Below are 14,152 nucleotides of genomic sequence, written 5' to 3'. Positions count from 1 at the left end.
ATTCCCTAAAGTAATTTCAGAAAAAAAAAAAAAAGACTTTTATGGAGCTCAGAAAACACACAAGCACCCTGCAGTCAGGCTCTCCCTTTCCCACGTTTCACCAGCTCTCTTTCTCATGAGCTTTTGCTTCTGTTCCCAAAGGATTTTAGTTTTCAGATGGCTTTTTAGCTTTCAGATGTCCACTGTGAAGATGGCACCGCGCACGTATGATAGCCTATACATTTTACCTCCCCATCTCTACCTGCCCTTGAACTAGTCATGGGAGAGCCAGTTTAGGGAACTTACAAAAAGTAAATAAATAAATGCCTCAAGCCCAATCAAGCACTAGAATTCTGTGGTTTTAGAAATTCCATTAATATCTGCTACATTTTGAGTGCTCAGCATTTTCACTAGCTTCCTGCCTGCAGAAAGAGAAATGCTAAAAATACCATGAGAAAGACATGGCACTCAATATATCTCAACTGATTGGAGGGAAGGACTGGAGGTTCAGCAGGGAAGCTCTTGCAAAACTCCAGCTCCATGCTAGAGAGCAAAGGATCTGAAACAGTTCAGGCAAGGTTCAGACAAACATCTCAAAGGGTAGGCACCTCTCCAACCAAAATGACTGTGTGTCCAGAGGTCCTTCCTCCTCATTCCAGCTTTGTATGAAGCCTCCTTGAAATGTTGCACAGCCCACAAAAAATTCCCAAAATTCATTCTTTCTAAACATCTTTCATGATTTGTTTAACAACTCAGCCTTGGTCCAGCAAAGGCTCATAATCACAAGCTAAACATATGGCACATAGGACTCACTGATGTGAAGCTAAGTGTGTCAGAAGTTTCAAATGACATCAAATATGAGCTTTTAGTGAGTTTAAAATTGAATGCATGCATGAATGTATGATTCTTTAGGGCCCAGAGATCCACACCAAAGGCTTACCACTTACCAGCCTGTGGATCCAATGAGGACTCCTCAGGAACGCGTTCAAATAAACCCAAATATATGCTACCTGCCCAGTGGGGTTTGACATCCTTTACCTGGAGAACAGTCTTGTACTAGCAATAAATAGCCTGTGGTATTGCTAAGAGAGTCTTTGCCTCTGCTGTAAAGCTTGAATGTGCTAACATGAAAAGTTCAGGCCATGATCCAGGATTTTTCACTAATTCAGCCACTGCCATAGAGAGCCCATCTTCCCAGCCACCCACAGGAGCTGGAATTATTCAGGGGGCATAGGTATTCTGCACTTGGAAAGAAGGGGAAGAGAGAAAGCTTCAAGGCAAGCTTCCCTGAGCATAACAAAATGTTTTTCAACATGTTAATTGGGAGGAAAAAATCTGGTTCAGGATTAATGACTAGAAATATGGAACAGTTTTGCAGAGGAATAGTTCTGTGCTATTTTCTCTCTATGCTTTCAAAGACCTCAGTGGCATTTTAGCTGCATAACTCCCATACTAGCATTTTTTAATTGTATTTTGAAAAGTATCCCATTCTAGTTCTCTTGTAAGAGTGTATGGTCTCTCTCTCAGTCATTGCCATTTGACTAGCATTTTAAGCATTAAAAAGCCAAAGTACATATTTGCTCTTTGCATATTATTAGCAACATCAAACAATTCAGATGTGTCTGCAATATTTTGTATTCCATATATTACTAGCATTTGTCATGATTTGGATTATTTAGAAAGTAGATCCGCAAGAATTTTTTCCCCTCTTTTCATTTCATAGTTTAAAATAACATTGAATGCCTTCATTTGCTGGAAAAGAGCTTTGTTCTTTGTTCATTGTGGACTTGAACTATTGCTTGCAAAAAGACATCATCCTTTTTTCTTTATAGAAGTGTTTTCAGATCCTAAGCAACAAGCATTTAATTTTGCAGGAAAAAAAAAAAGGATCTAGAATATATTCACCCTCATATTTTTTAAAAAAAAATTTTTATTTTTTTATTTTTCAATAAAGAATTCAGTCATTCAGGCAGAGAACAGATGCTAAACCTTGTGATTACAGTGACCAGATACCTCATTCCTCCTGTGCAGCAAGTTTGGCAGCTGAGGAATTTATCTCAGCCTAATTTTCTGCTCTAAGCCTTGTGCATCCCACCCATCTCTGGATCTCTGCAGTGCCTGGGCTCACTATGGAAGCATTCACAAAGGTCTTTGGAAGAAGACTCACAGCTTTCTGCTTTCTGTGTATGATCCCTCAGTCATCTGTTCCTCTATAAGATGGAAAAAATATTTTTGGGGCCCATTTTTGTCACTTATACGTATCTAATGAAATATCCAATGCAAAGGAACTGGACCAGATGTGAGACAGTCTTCAGAGGAGTCTGGAAAAGAATTGGACTGCAGTCCTCTGCTGGGATCCAAAAGCATCCAAAGGAGTCTAAGGGCAATGTATCTGTCAGAATAGCTGTAAGGAATTTTTCTCTTCATCTTGGGATATGCCCTGGGCCCTGGCTATGGCTGGCCTTGGCTATACATCCCTTCTTTTCATCAGCCCTGTCTCACCATAGGAGAAGCCTTCTTTTCTGGGCTGTTCAAAATGCACTGAGAACTGGGGCTTGTCCCCATGCTGTTGGGTCACCTACATCCAGGAGTATATCTAAGTCCAGATTTACTCTGGGAAATTCCATATGTATCGCCTGTATATAACCCACATATATTTTTGGTAGGGTTCTCAATGGAATTCTTGCTTGGAATTTAAAGTGTGCAAAGAGAATGTGGATTAAATACTTGGTGGGATAAGATTGGCTCTGTCCTTTAGGGTAGGGTACTTGCCATCTATCTTGTGATGGCGAATATCATTCTGTTTCTGAAATATTTTTTGTAACTTCTCAGTACATAAACAATTAAGAGGAAAAATAGAAAATTGATGTTGTCAAAGGCTGAAGTTTTAAGTTCTACTTTTACATGTAGGCTTTTGGCTGAAATTGAAATTTCTGCCCTAGGTCAGTAAAAATCTTTGGGAGGTCTGGAATCTGGTCCCATGTTCAGATGTCCTGTCATGTGCATGGGGCAAACTCATTACACTATTGAAAACTATTTGGGGGAAAAAGGAGTGTATTTTAAATTAGGGCATTAGGGTTGGTAGTAATGGTGGTGGTAGGGACTGCTTACATCCAGATTTGAAATCAACTATTCTAAGAAACTTTGAACTCTTCCCTTCCTTTGACAGATGTTATATGAGCACCCTGACAGTAGAGCAGAGCCATAAACCTGTCACCATCAGATACAGTCTCTCTGAAGAGGAGAAGGAAAAAATACTCTAATTTCTGGGAAAGAATGAGAGACAGAGTTCTCAGTTGCTTCCACTGCAAACACCATGTTTCCCAGCACATCGTGATGACTAATGCACTCAGGCAGTTTACAGTAAACCTCATATGTGTTAGAAGCAGGAGACACTTGGCCTCACTTTACACTCTCTTGTCAAACAGAACTCCCATTGAAATGGGATCATGAAGGCTGATTTACTCTCTGAAGATCTTATAAGGAAATAGAGAAAAGGCAAATCTGGGGACAAGAGAGATCAGAACTCCTGGGCCCCTCTATAGGCCAAAGAAAACTCTAAGTCAAACTGGGACTTTTGGGCTTCCCCTTCAGGTTCCCTTCAGTACCCAGACAGAAGGATCAGTCTTGTAGAGGCAACAAGAAGGGAAATGCCAAGAAAGGTACTGCATTTGTGACACCTGGGAGTGTGAAGAAGAAATAATCTACAGGAAGCACTCAAACAACATAAGCCAAGAAAGCAAATCAGATTTAGGAAACTATTAGTCATTGTCTGGATGAGGTATTGAGGACCAAAAGAAAAAAAGAACAAGCTGAATAGAGGACTCTGGTGCTTAAGTTGCAGCTGAGTCCCCTTTTAGATGCACAAATCTCCAATTAATTACTATTTTGCCTTTAAGACAACTAGAAAATTTGTACACGCAGCATAGTTTCCTTTTAGGTACCTGCAATTCACCTTTGGGACGTATCCAGTATCTCCTTCTGAATAGTCAAGATCTGTCCACTGTGTCCACTATTAAATAAATAAATAAAAATATTCATATACACTATTCACTTTGAATATTAAATTTTCCATGCCAGTAACTAGAAACTTCAGAGTAGATAAGATCTGTAGTAGAAAGAAATAAAAAGAAGTGTATGCTGCCAGTACATGAACTATGTTTAACTTATGTATAGAATAACAGTTATTACATTCCTTGTTTGGACTGCTTGATTCAGCAGCACATTTGCAAATTCAGCATCCTGCTAATGTCTGTGTGAAAGCAGAGCAGCAGAGTTATATTATTTACTGAATAAAAGAACTGTACACTTACAGTATTTTCATACTGTAAATAACTGCAATTAAACAGAAGATTAAGCCTTTGGTTGCTTTCACTACTAAATCAGATATTCAACTTCACCTGTGATTAATAGTTACTGGAAGTCACTATGGTCTGCTGAAGCTTTTCAGCTTTTGTCTGATTTTCTTCAATATCAAATCCCAGTGGACACTCTGAGACTCAGCCCCACACATACCATACAGAGCAGGTTTGAAGCTCTTTTATGTGTCAGAACAGGGAATCATTCACTTTTTCTGATATATTAGTAGTATTTCATATAATTTTTACAAGACATTCTTGTAAAATATATTTTACAGTGCATTGAGCCAGATTCCCATTTATAAGACAGCTGCTTGAAACACCACTCCAGAATCAGAAAGTCACACTAAAGCCTTATTTTATTAAGAAACAATGACGTAGTTCACTGTGGAAATAAAGAATAAACCCCTCATCTTTACTTGTCTCCATTTAAACTGTAATAACGTGGTACAAATCCTTGCTTGCTAATATCGGTATGTTACCCAGCAGAAAGGAACAATTTGATGTCCATAAGAGGACTCAGATATCTATCAACAGACTCTCTAGAATATCCTTTTTACAGAATATCCTTTTAAATTTAATTCAAACAGGGCTAGAGAGATCATTAACTAAACCCAAGTATTCCAAAGATGCTTTAAATGATCCTCACGTACTTCTCTGATGTCTTCATAGGCACTCTGACTCTCAAAGTCACCATCTGGCATTTTTTCATTCCCCCTCTTGTTTTTCTCACCTTTTTTTTTATTGCCATTTTTAGCTATGGGTAAAAAAGAGAAACAGTTTCTCTTTTACACCTGTCAAGTTGATTTAGCACTGCCTGTTGACTGCATGGAGAATAAAATGCCTTGCTCATCTCTGGTTGGGCTCCAGCCCTTCCTGCACACAGCAGACACCCAGAGTATCCTGTTACTCCCCAAAATGGGTCTATAAAACCACAAGGCAACAGAATCATAAATGCTTCTTTTGCTGTACTACAAGAAAATTAGAAATGTATTTACTTTTGAAGTAATGAGTCAACACTGCAGTGTATTTTACTAATAGTAATATGTAAAACTAATAAGAAAACTACTAACAACTCTTGAAGAAAACAGAAAGCCAGAGAAAGGTTTTCAGAGAGGCTGGTTAAGCTCCTGAAAGAGATAGCTGAGATGTTCAGTGATCAGCATCCTCCATGGCTTAGGAAATGAAGTCCCCATCAACAAAGTTATCAGAGAGCAGTGGTGGTAGATGTCCACGGTCATGGTGACATCTAAAGACCCTTAACCCACTGTCCATGCACTTTATTCTTGTCAGGGCATGGACAGTGTGTTCAAGAAGTTTACAGAGAAGTAGCTTCTGCATCAGAGACATAAACGCACAGATATGATGGCTATGATCAACCTCGAAAGAAATCCCTTCCAAAGAGACTCTAATGCCCTCTTTGATTCATGGCTTATTGAATTAAGAAGGACCAAACCATACATTAAGGTAGTTCCCAGGGACAGAAAGATTAAAGGCAATTGCCTGCTCCTAGCATGACTGATCATTACTATCACCTTTGTTTTCTCTTGGGGAATGTTTGTTTGAGCTGAGAAAATGCTGTGGGAGTGTTTTGCACGTGTAATCACTTGATTTTAAATTTCAGCTCCATCACAGTTTTGCTTGTTTCCGCTTTCCACAGGTAACCAGCAATGAGTGTTGAGGGCACATACTTGGATATTTGTTTCAAAAAGCCCTACTTTCTAAGACAGGCGGTACCACAAGACATACCCTCACCAGGGGCCTGACAAGAAGGCCAGATTTATTCAGATTTATTGCATACTTTGCATAATAATGTGGTAGTGCCCCCCCACCCCTTTTGATAATATAATCACAAGCAGCTATTTTGTGTGAATATGACAATCAAATTTCATCCCTGTATCCAGACAATAAATCTTTCAGAAGTCTGCTTTTTACATAGACAATGAATTGGGCAAGGCTCAAAAAATCCCTGGAAGAAAAGGCTCATATTTTAAAAATTCAAGAAATTGCTTCTTCTGCACCATATCTTCAACTTCCAGTACTTCATCTTTTTGATAGATTCTAAGTTCATGTAGCTGATAGAAGTCTTCCTGCCAAACCCAAAAGAAATAATTGAGATTTGATTGCGAACCATCGGAATGACCTCTCTAACCAGCTCACTGAACAGAGAATAACATTAGAAAACAAGAATGAGTTCAACTAATGATTGACTCAGAATATGCTGGTATGTCAGGGACAGGTCTAGGCTCAGATTCATATTATTAAAATCTATTCAGTGAAATCATCCCTTTCTTAAAAAGGTATTTTTCTCACCTTAAAAATTAGTTTGAATTCAGAGAAGCTTGCTAGGAGAATTATCATAGAACATGGTGTTCTCTAGCATAATCAAATGTGTTTATTCTAAATTTTTTCTCATGTTATATTATTCATTGAAGCCATAGCTAATCAAAAAGGGTTGGCCGATTTTGAAAGCATTGCCCATTATTTATTCTTAGTCATCCTTTTTCCTCTTTTGCTGTGACATTCTTTAAAGGATGGGCTCTTAAACAGAATGGTTGTGTTATGGTTTATTATTCTACTTATTTGCAGAAATGCTGAGATGAAAATAGAAGCTGATAGATGAAAGAAAGCTCATTAAAAGCCAGATGTTTTCATCTTCGCTTGTCACATCTGGCAATTAGGACATGATACAGGTCGTATTAAAATTCATGGGAGATATTCCAAAGAGCATGCAGGGCCAATGAGTTCATTCATAGAAGGTGCCAGTATAAGAAGTTTAAGCAAAAGTTTTAAAATTACAATCTACATCCTAGGTCGCAGGAGTGCTCCAGTTTCTCTGGACTTCTCAGGAATGGAAGCCAGGCTGAAGACAGGATACCAGTGGGTTAGATAACAGCAACACCGATAATATTCTTGGTTGCTATATAGGTCATTTACAACTCAATAGCGTTCACTTATATATCAGCCTCTGTATGCAGTCATGCCCAAACTTCATTTTACCTTCTGATTCAGTTCTCTAACCCCAAAGCCTGTTTCATGGCCCCTCTGAATCTCCGTATTACTAGCCACTGCCCCATCTCCCTTCACACCGACCCCTCTAAGCTCCTTGATGCATCACCTAAAGCTGCTGCTGGCACAGCTCTGCCAGACCCTCACCAGCCTCCCGCCCCATCTGGCTTTCAGCCCTTGCATTCCACAAAAATGCTTCTTGCCAATTTTTCTAATGAATTCTTCCTAGCTGGAGCTCTGAGACATTACCCCATCTTCAACGTGCCAGCAAAGTTCAACATGCTGGATTTCAAACGCCTTCAGAAAACTGACTTTGATGACTCCCTTTGCTCCTAGCCTTCCTCCCAGCTCTCTAGGTATGCATCCAGCATGCCTGCCCATTTTCAATCTCCTCCCTATCTGCTCCCTTTCCATCTTTTCTCTAGCTAACCCCAGCTGATTTTGGCGAGCAATGTTGATTCACAGGCTACCTTTTCCTTCTGCATCTCCTTCTGTTCTAGCTGGAAACCTAGCGTAAAAACTAGACTAAAACCCAAACACAGCTCCTTTATTTTCCAGTGGCAGTCAGAATTGTGGTGACAGAACAAGAACCACTATAACGTGTAATTTTGTAAGTCAGATTTGTTTCCTAGGAAGAACTTTTGCTAATGTTTGGTAAGTTCCACCTTTCTCTACTTTCCATGAGCCTGATAGTCTCAGATTAAAAAAAGCTGTGTAGATGGCCCTTTGGAAAGAATGGTATCATGTTAGACATGAAAGGCAATATAGAATAGAGTATCTTTTGCATTGCCTTTCTGAAGCTATTTCATAGCTATGCTGAAAAACAGCAAAAGTATAAAAGAATATATAATTACAGATATAATTGTGGCACATTCACGCACAATAAGAATGCAGGTTTAACCGTAACCCTGAGCAACAGGCAATATTAAGCGGTGTTCATGGGCACCTCAGCCCATAAAACCTCTCTCAGGTGAGTTTTGGCCTCTAGGCAGACAAAGCCCCAAACCATCTGTGGGGGTCTGCCCAGGTGGTAGCTGAGGCAGCATTTATTAAACTCCATTAAAGAACTCATAAAAGAAAAACACTGATGTTAATGAGACTCTTTCCACTGATTTGAATGGGCTTTGGATCAAGGCCTAAATAAGCAAGGATGGAATTAGAAAAGGGAAATTTGTATATACAGAAACCCGTCAATCTGACTGTTTACCTTCCAACGATGACTTAGTACCATTTCATTTATAAGTCATTTAAAGGGCAAGAAGGCAGGCTGATATTTTTTTGCTGTTATCTGAATCAAATATTTGCAAATATTGATTCCAACAATACTTTTTCAAACATATACATATATTGCAACCCCACTGACATCAATAGTATTTCTTCCTGCAATTATATTTCACAGACTGAAAACATTTATATTCTCACTACCTTTAGTAATAAGCCTAAATAAATTGAGCCCGTGTCATCTGTTACGTGCTGCATCCTTCAGACTGCTAAGTTTGATTTCAGCTTTGATTCAAAGCTAGAAGTGATCAGTACCAGCTGCTCAGCCAAAGGGCAGATCACATTTTCCCGGTCCTCCGCCTTCTTCATCCCAGCTCTGAGCCAGCCTATTGTTTGTTACAACTAATTAATCCCACATGCCCCAACTTCCAGTGAGCCTCACAAAAAGCAGATTTTTGTATTTACTGCATGTCCAGTAAATTATTTCCAGTTCTGAATACATGTACATAAGTACATGGATGTATACACATGTGTACAACACGCACACAGCCAGACTTGTTGTTATTGTTCATGGCTGTTTGGTAACTGCCATTGTTGTCCTCCTAATTGGCCAAATGTGAGAAATTATAATTATGTATTATTATTTAGGCACCTCTGTGCAGGGCCAGATGTTCAGCTATTCATTTCAAACCCAATGACATGGCACTAGGCTTTGGTGTCACTGCACTGCACTGTACTGCTGGGACCTGGATGTCTTCTCCGTGCCCTTGCTAGACTGCTGCCTGTTGCCATTGGCTGCCTTTGGGAGAAGGAAAAGGAGAGATTTCAGATGTCATAGCCAGAATTTTTATCACTGTCTCTAGTTAAAATTGCCTGACACTTCCTTTTAAATGACTCCTGTTTTCAGTTATTTGCATCTTCAACAAATGGTAACCATTCTGTTTTCTAGGTGTCTGCCCTAGGGTTTTTTATGGCTATTTCCGTTAATATAGTTCAACTTCTCCCGAGGGAACACATTGCATTTTACCATATTAAAGTAGATCTAACAACCACCTTACTGAGTAGGTGTCAAGCTTCCACGTGCTGGAGCAAGGAGCAAAGCTTTGGTGAAGGAAATCAGTTTGTGTTACCTCTGGCTAACCTCACAAAGCTCAAAGGCTTTAAAACCTCTTACTGCAGGTGGTTGGTGGAAGCTTGGAAGCTGGTAGCTCTGTCAAAAGAGTACACGCCTGCTGTGAAAGCAGCAATGGAGCTCTTTCCAGCTGCTTTTGGTTGAGCATCATAAGTTTCACCCATGCTTCCCTTGGCCTTGTGCTTCGCCACACTGAGGAAGAGGAGGGGACTGAGGAGGAGCTCACCAGGCTGAACACAGAAATAAAAGAGTCGGGTAGGGTGGAAATCAAGAAGCAGTAAATCAGAAATTAAAATGAATCTTGTACAAGTCAATTGGTTGGCACACAATGGAGTATGTTTGGGGGAGAGTTTAAGGAAGAGTTTTGCTTGTTTGTTTGTTTTTCTTATCTCATTCCATAATTTCCTATGTAGAAAAGAAATGTGATTCTACTTGAAAAATCAAACATTTTTAGGAAATGCCTGTAAGACCTCAGTTTGCTTTCCCAGCATAGTTGGAATTTTGTGCTGCATATGCACAGTGCATAAAACAAACCAGGCTGGGAAGGGAAGAGTGCTGTGTAATGAAGGAGGTCGACATCAGTACAGCTGCTGCTTCCTCTGCACCTGCAAGGTGCTCAGCACACCAGATGGGGAACAAGAACGATGCCTGTCTGCCAAGATAAATGAACATTGCCCTTCCAGACTAGAAGTCATTCCCCTTGCTGTGCTTCTGTGCTTTCTGGAGCATGTGTGAAATCATGGTGCCAGAGAAACTTGGAAAAAAAGCCAACCAAAAAAGGTGAAAGCAGAGCTGAACTGCACAACACCACACTACAGGTGGGAATCCTGTGTTGCATCTACCACTTTGAATAAGAAAAAGCCTGGGACCTAAAGAGGTAACTTAAAAACCCGTGGTTAGATAACAAATGAGGCAGTACTTGAGACCTGGAAACTGTTGCCTACTTCTGGCCCCGATGGATCTTGCTCTCGTCTGTGGTTTCTGCCTTGATTTACACTGGCAATCCAAACTGGCTGCCCCACAAAGGGTTTTCAAGATTTCAGAAGTGGTATTTCCTTACCACTGTTTATTATTATAACAGCTAAGAACTTTTCTAATCATCAAAGACTAATTGATTTCTATCAGTGTTAACCTTAAATTGAAAATTCTGTGTTTGCTATTGGCTAGATGTAAATGGAAAAAAATTAATGTCCCTATACAACCCTTGATGCTCTGTTTTGCTGCATTGCACACAGTAATGTCTCTGGGTTGCACACTTTGTGCTCTGTACTCTGGTTGTTATCATTAAAAGTTTCCTTCTGAAGTACAGAGGAGTTCTTTTTTAAGTGAGTGTCATTTGGCCCCTAACTGTACAACTCTGAAGTTGATCTCACGGGCTAAATTCAGTTCTGAGTGTCCCAAACCTACCAAAAGTAACTACTATACGTGCAGAAAACACAGGAATAAACCCGTGGGGTTTATTCAGGGTGGTGCAACTAGCTCTTAATGGGGACAACTGGATGGTAATTGCTAACCAAGTTTCTGCAAATTTTAATAATATTTGCATATTTTCATTCAATCACGTGCAGAAAACAGAAAATAAAATAAAAAGTGATTTTTTTTTAATAAGGAATTTTTGTTGTCGCTTAATTTCTTTATTTTACAGGCCAATAATTACACTGAGTTTGCTATGGCTCAGTCTCTTACAGTGAGGATCTTTGTCTACATATCTTCCTCTGGAGGGTTTTAAAGTGAAATCTCAAATGAAATTCACATTTGTAAGTACAATCAATTCAGAAGCCTCTCTTACACTAAAATTACCAGGGACAAAGTAAGGTGTTAGCATTTACAACCCACTTATACTTCAGAATCTGTCTCCCTTCATTTGTTGTTAGAACTGCAAATTTAACAACAATCCAGCTGTCAAGTGTAATTAAGCAGGAAAAGTCCATACACTAGCTACAGTGCAGCATAATTAGTACGTTAGCACTCCTAAACCTCTTTACTTGATGAGGAAGGGGTTAAAAAGTCTGTAAAAGTTCTGAAGACTTGTTCTGCAGGATATTAAAAATTAATGTGTTGTCATCATCATCACCACGAACACAGTTATTGTTATTACTACCAAGACTCCCATTAACTGGATATTCATTAATGTTAAAAGTCACAGCATGAGATTCAGCAGACTCCAAGCTCTGGAGGAGGAGGTGGAAAGTTACCTGGTGGAGTTTCAAGAATGGATTTTCCTTTTTTGCTGCTTTTCTTCGGTTTTAACTCTTTCTTGCTCGGTTTGAACCCTGGGTGCTCCTCTGGCTGTGCAGCACGGATAGTTCCCTCCTTTCCGGGTTGCTCCGTGAAAGGAAAATACTCTTCACCGGGGTACGGAAAAGAGTAATAATGATCCCTGTTGCTAATCTCCTGCAGATAATAATCCTGATCGTCCATGGGTACAGCCCGGGACAGATCCCCCAGCAATAGGAGCCCAAAGGCGCAGAGAACGAGGCAGAGCTGAGACGAACATGAGCTTTCCTTGCCAAGGGCGATCATTAGTGTTTGCTTTCTCCTCTGCAAGCCCCTGAACTTTATTTGGGAAGAAGGGGAAGCAGAAAGCCCTGGCAGGGGGGTAAGGGAGCCCGTCTGCGGAAAGTGCCTCTGCTCTGGGCTAGTTTGCAGAAGTTGAGAGGCGTGCAGCAGGACAGAGGGCTGCGGAGGGAGGGGGCAGGAGCGGGATGCATGTGATCGCTGGGCTTACCAGCCAGACAGACGGACAAGCGCACGCGAGGAAGGCAGGGCGCTCGCTCTGTCGGCGCCTGGCAGGTGTGATCTCCAGCACAACTCTCTTGCTGCTTTTCCTTCCGTTGTTGTCGCTTTCTTCCAAAAACACAGCTAGGAGGCAGCTCTGGCTAAATCCCCTAAGAGTTTCTTTAGTCTTCCCACATGCAGCCGATCCAAGTGAGCACTTAGTCAGAGAAAAGTAAAATTGGCAGCATGCCTTTGCCTCCCAGCCTGCGTGTAAAAGTGTTTCCCTCCCCTGGGAGATGCTGTGCAGGATGGGGGTGGGCACACACAGCCCTTGGCGAACCTGCCTGCTCTGACACTCGGCATGCACACGTACGTGTGATCAGTCAGTGTCAAAGAGTCCTCATGCCATGTATGATGTATTATAAATCTTTTTGTTATATTTTTTCTTTTTAGCTTTTACAACAGTAGCATCCCTCTCCAGCACTGATCTCAGCTTCCCTGGTTGCCCCAAACAATATAACTAAATACACAACATGCACCAATTTATCATAGGCTTCTCCTGGGACATAGGGGTGCTCACTGGACATGGCCCAACTGAACATCAGGAAGCCCTTTTTCTCTCTTTTTGGAAAGATCCTGACTTTTGTTCTCTCTGAAACATCTTCCAAGCAGATTAGGTTGCACTGTGCTAGCAGCAGCACACGTGCAACCCAGTGTCGTTAATGGAATCAATTTGTCTGGGGATAGTCTTGTCTTTCATCTTCTTCTTACCTCCAAAATAACATTCAGCGCTGAAGGAAATGTGCAGCCATTGGCCCACATGAAATATGAATCCTCACTCCTGTGCTGAAAATACCAGCTTATATTTTCATCATGTATATTGAATTTCTTGCCATTGTCCAATCACCTAGGAGAAAGTATTACATCTGTTACTCCACTCCTCATTCTGCCTTTGCAATCACATTTTGTGTGTGTTTCTCATAACTTTAATAACATAATAAGCACAATTTCACATCTCAGTACCTATATCTTTTGGAATATTTGGTTTCCAGACTGTGGGTGATCCAGTCCCCTGTACTTAATTATTGTCTTTGCTTTCTTAATCACTATTCCAAAAGCAATTTAGTGAACACATTGTGTCTATGGTCCTCCTTTTTGCTGACACACAAAAAAAAAATGAAAATGTTTTCACCATTGATTTTATTTTCAGTCCGATATTTTATATTTTACATGTTTTTAAAACTCAGAACTATAATTTTTTCTTTTTTGAAGATAGGGATTTTCATTTTCCGAAACTAGAATTAAAGGTGTTTTGCTTTTCCACTGCTTTACTGAATTATAATTGAAAAAATGGCAGTTAATGTTAAAAATTAAGCTTTTCAGATAATTTTATCTGCAATAGAAGGCTTTGTGACATTTGGCGCAGTTCGTGCAGTGACTGGGGGAAATGTGGGAGCTCAGACACACCAAGCACAGTGTGTGAAACAAGCTGCTTGTCCTCTGTATTCAGTGGCAGGCTGAATATCCTGGATATCCCAATTAAGCAATTTCACAGATGTTCGTACTTTGTTTTCCCTTTCCAAACTATTCAGTCCTCTTCCTTCATCCCAACTTCCAAGGACAGAGCACGAGGTACGGAAGATGTGCATACTTTTGTTACTGTTTGCAGCACAGACACTCTTTTGCAAATATTGTGGACATTTTCACGTCTACAGAAGTCATCATAGAGTTGACT

General features: G+C 40.3%; 1 protein-coding gene across 1 annotated transcript in view; it reads right to left on the bottom strand.

Annotated features, from left to right (window-relative positions):
* CPXM2 (carboxypeptidase X, M14 family member 2) overlaps positions 1-12,641 on the bottom strand; it is a 76,967-nt gene extending 64,326 nt beyond the window's left edge. The window contains exon 1 of the mRNA XM_035547834.2: positions 11,895-12,641. Coding sequence (XP_035403727.1) covers positions 11,895-12,222 — 328 coding nt within the window. The 5' untranslated portion in view covers positions 12,223-12,641. The remainder of the gene's footprint in view (positions 1-11,894) is intronic.
* Positions 12,642-14,152: the final 1,511 nt, after the last annotated feature.

Source organism: Cygnus atratus, chromosome 7 (genome assembly GCF_013377495.2).
Source record: "Cygnus atratus isolate AKBS03 ecotype Queensland, Australia chromosome 7, CAtr_DNAZoo_HiC_assembly, whole genome shotgun sequence".
NCBI classification, from domain to species: Eukaryota; Metazoa; Chordata; class Aves; order Anseriformes; family Anatidae; genus Cygnus; species Cygnus atratus.
This window is presented reverse-complemented; position numbering and strand designations above follow the sequence as displayed.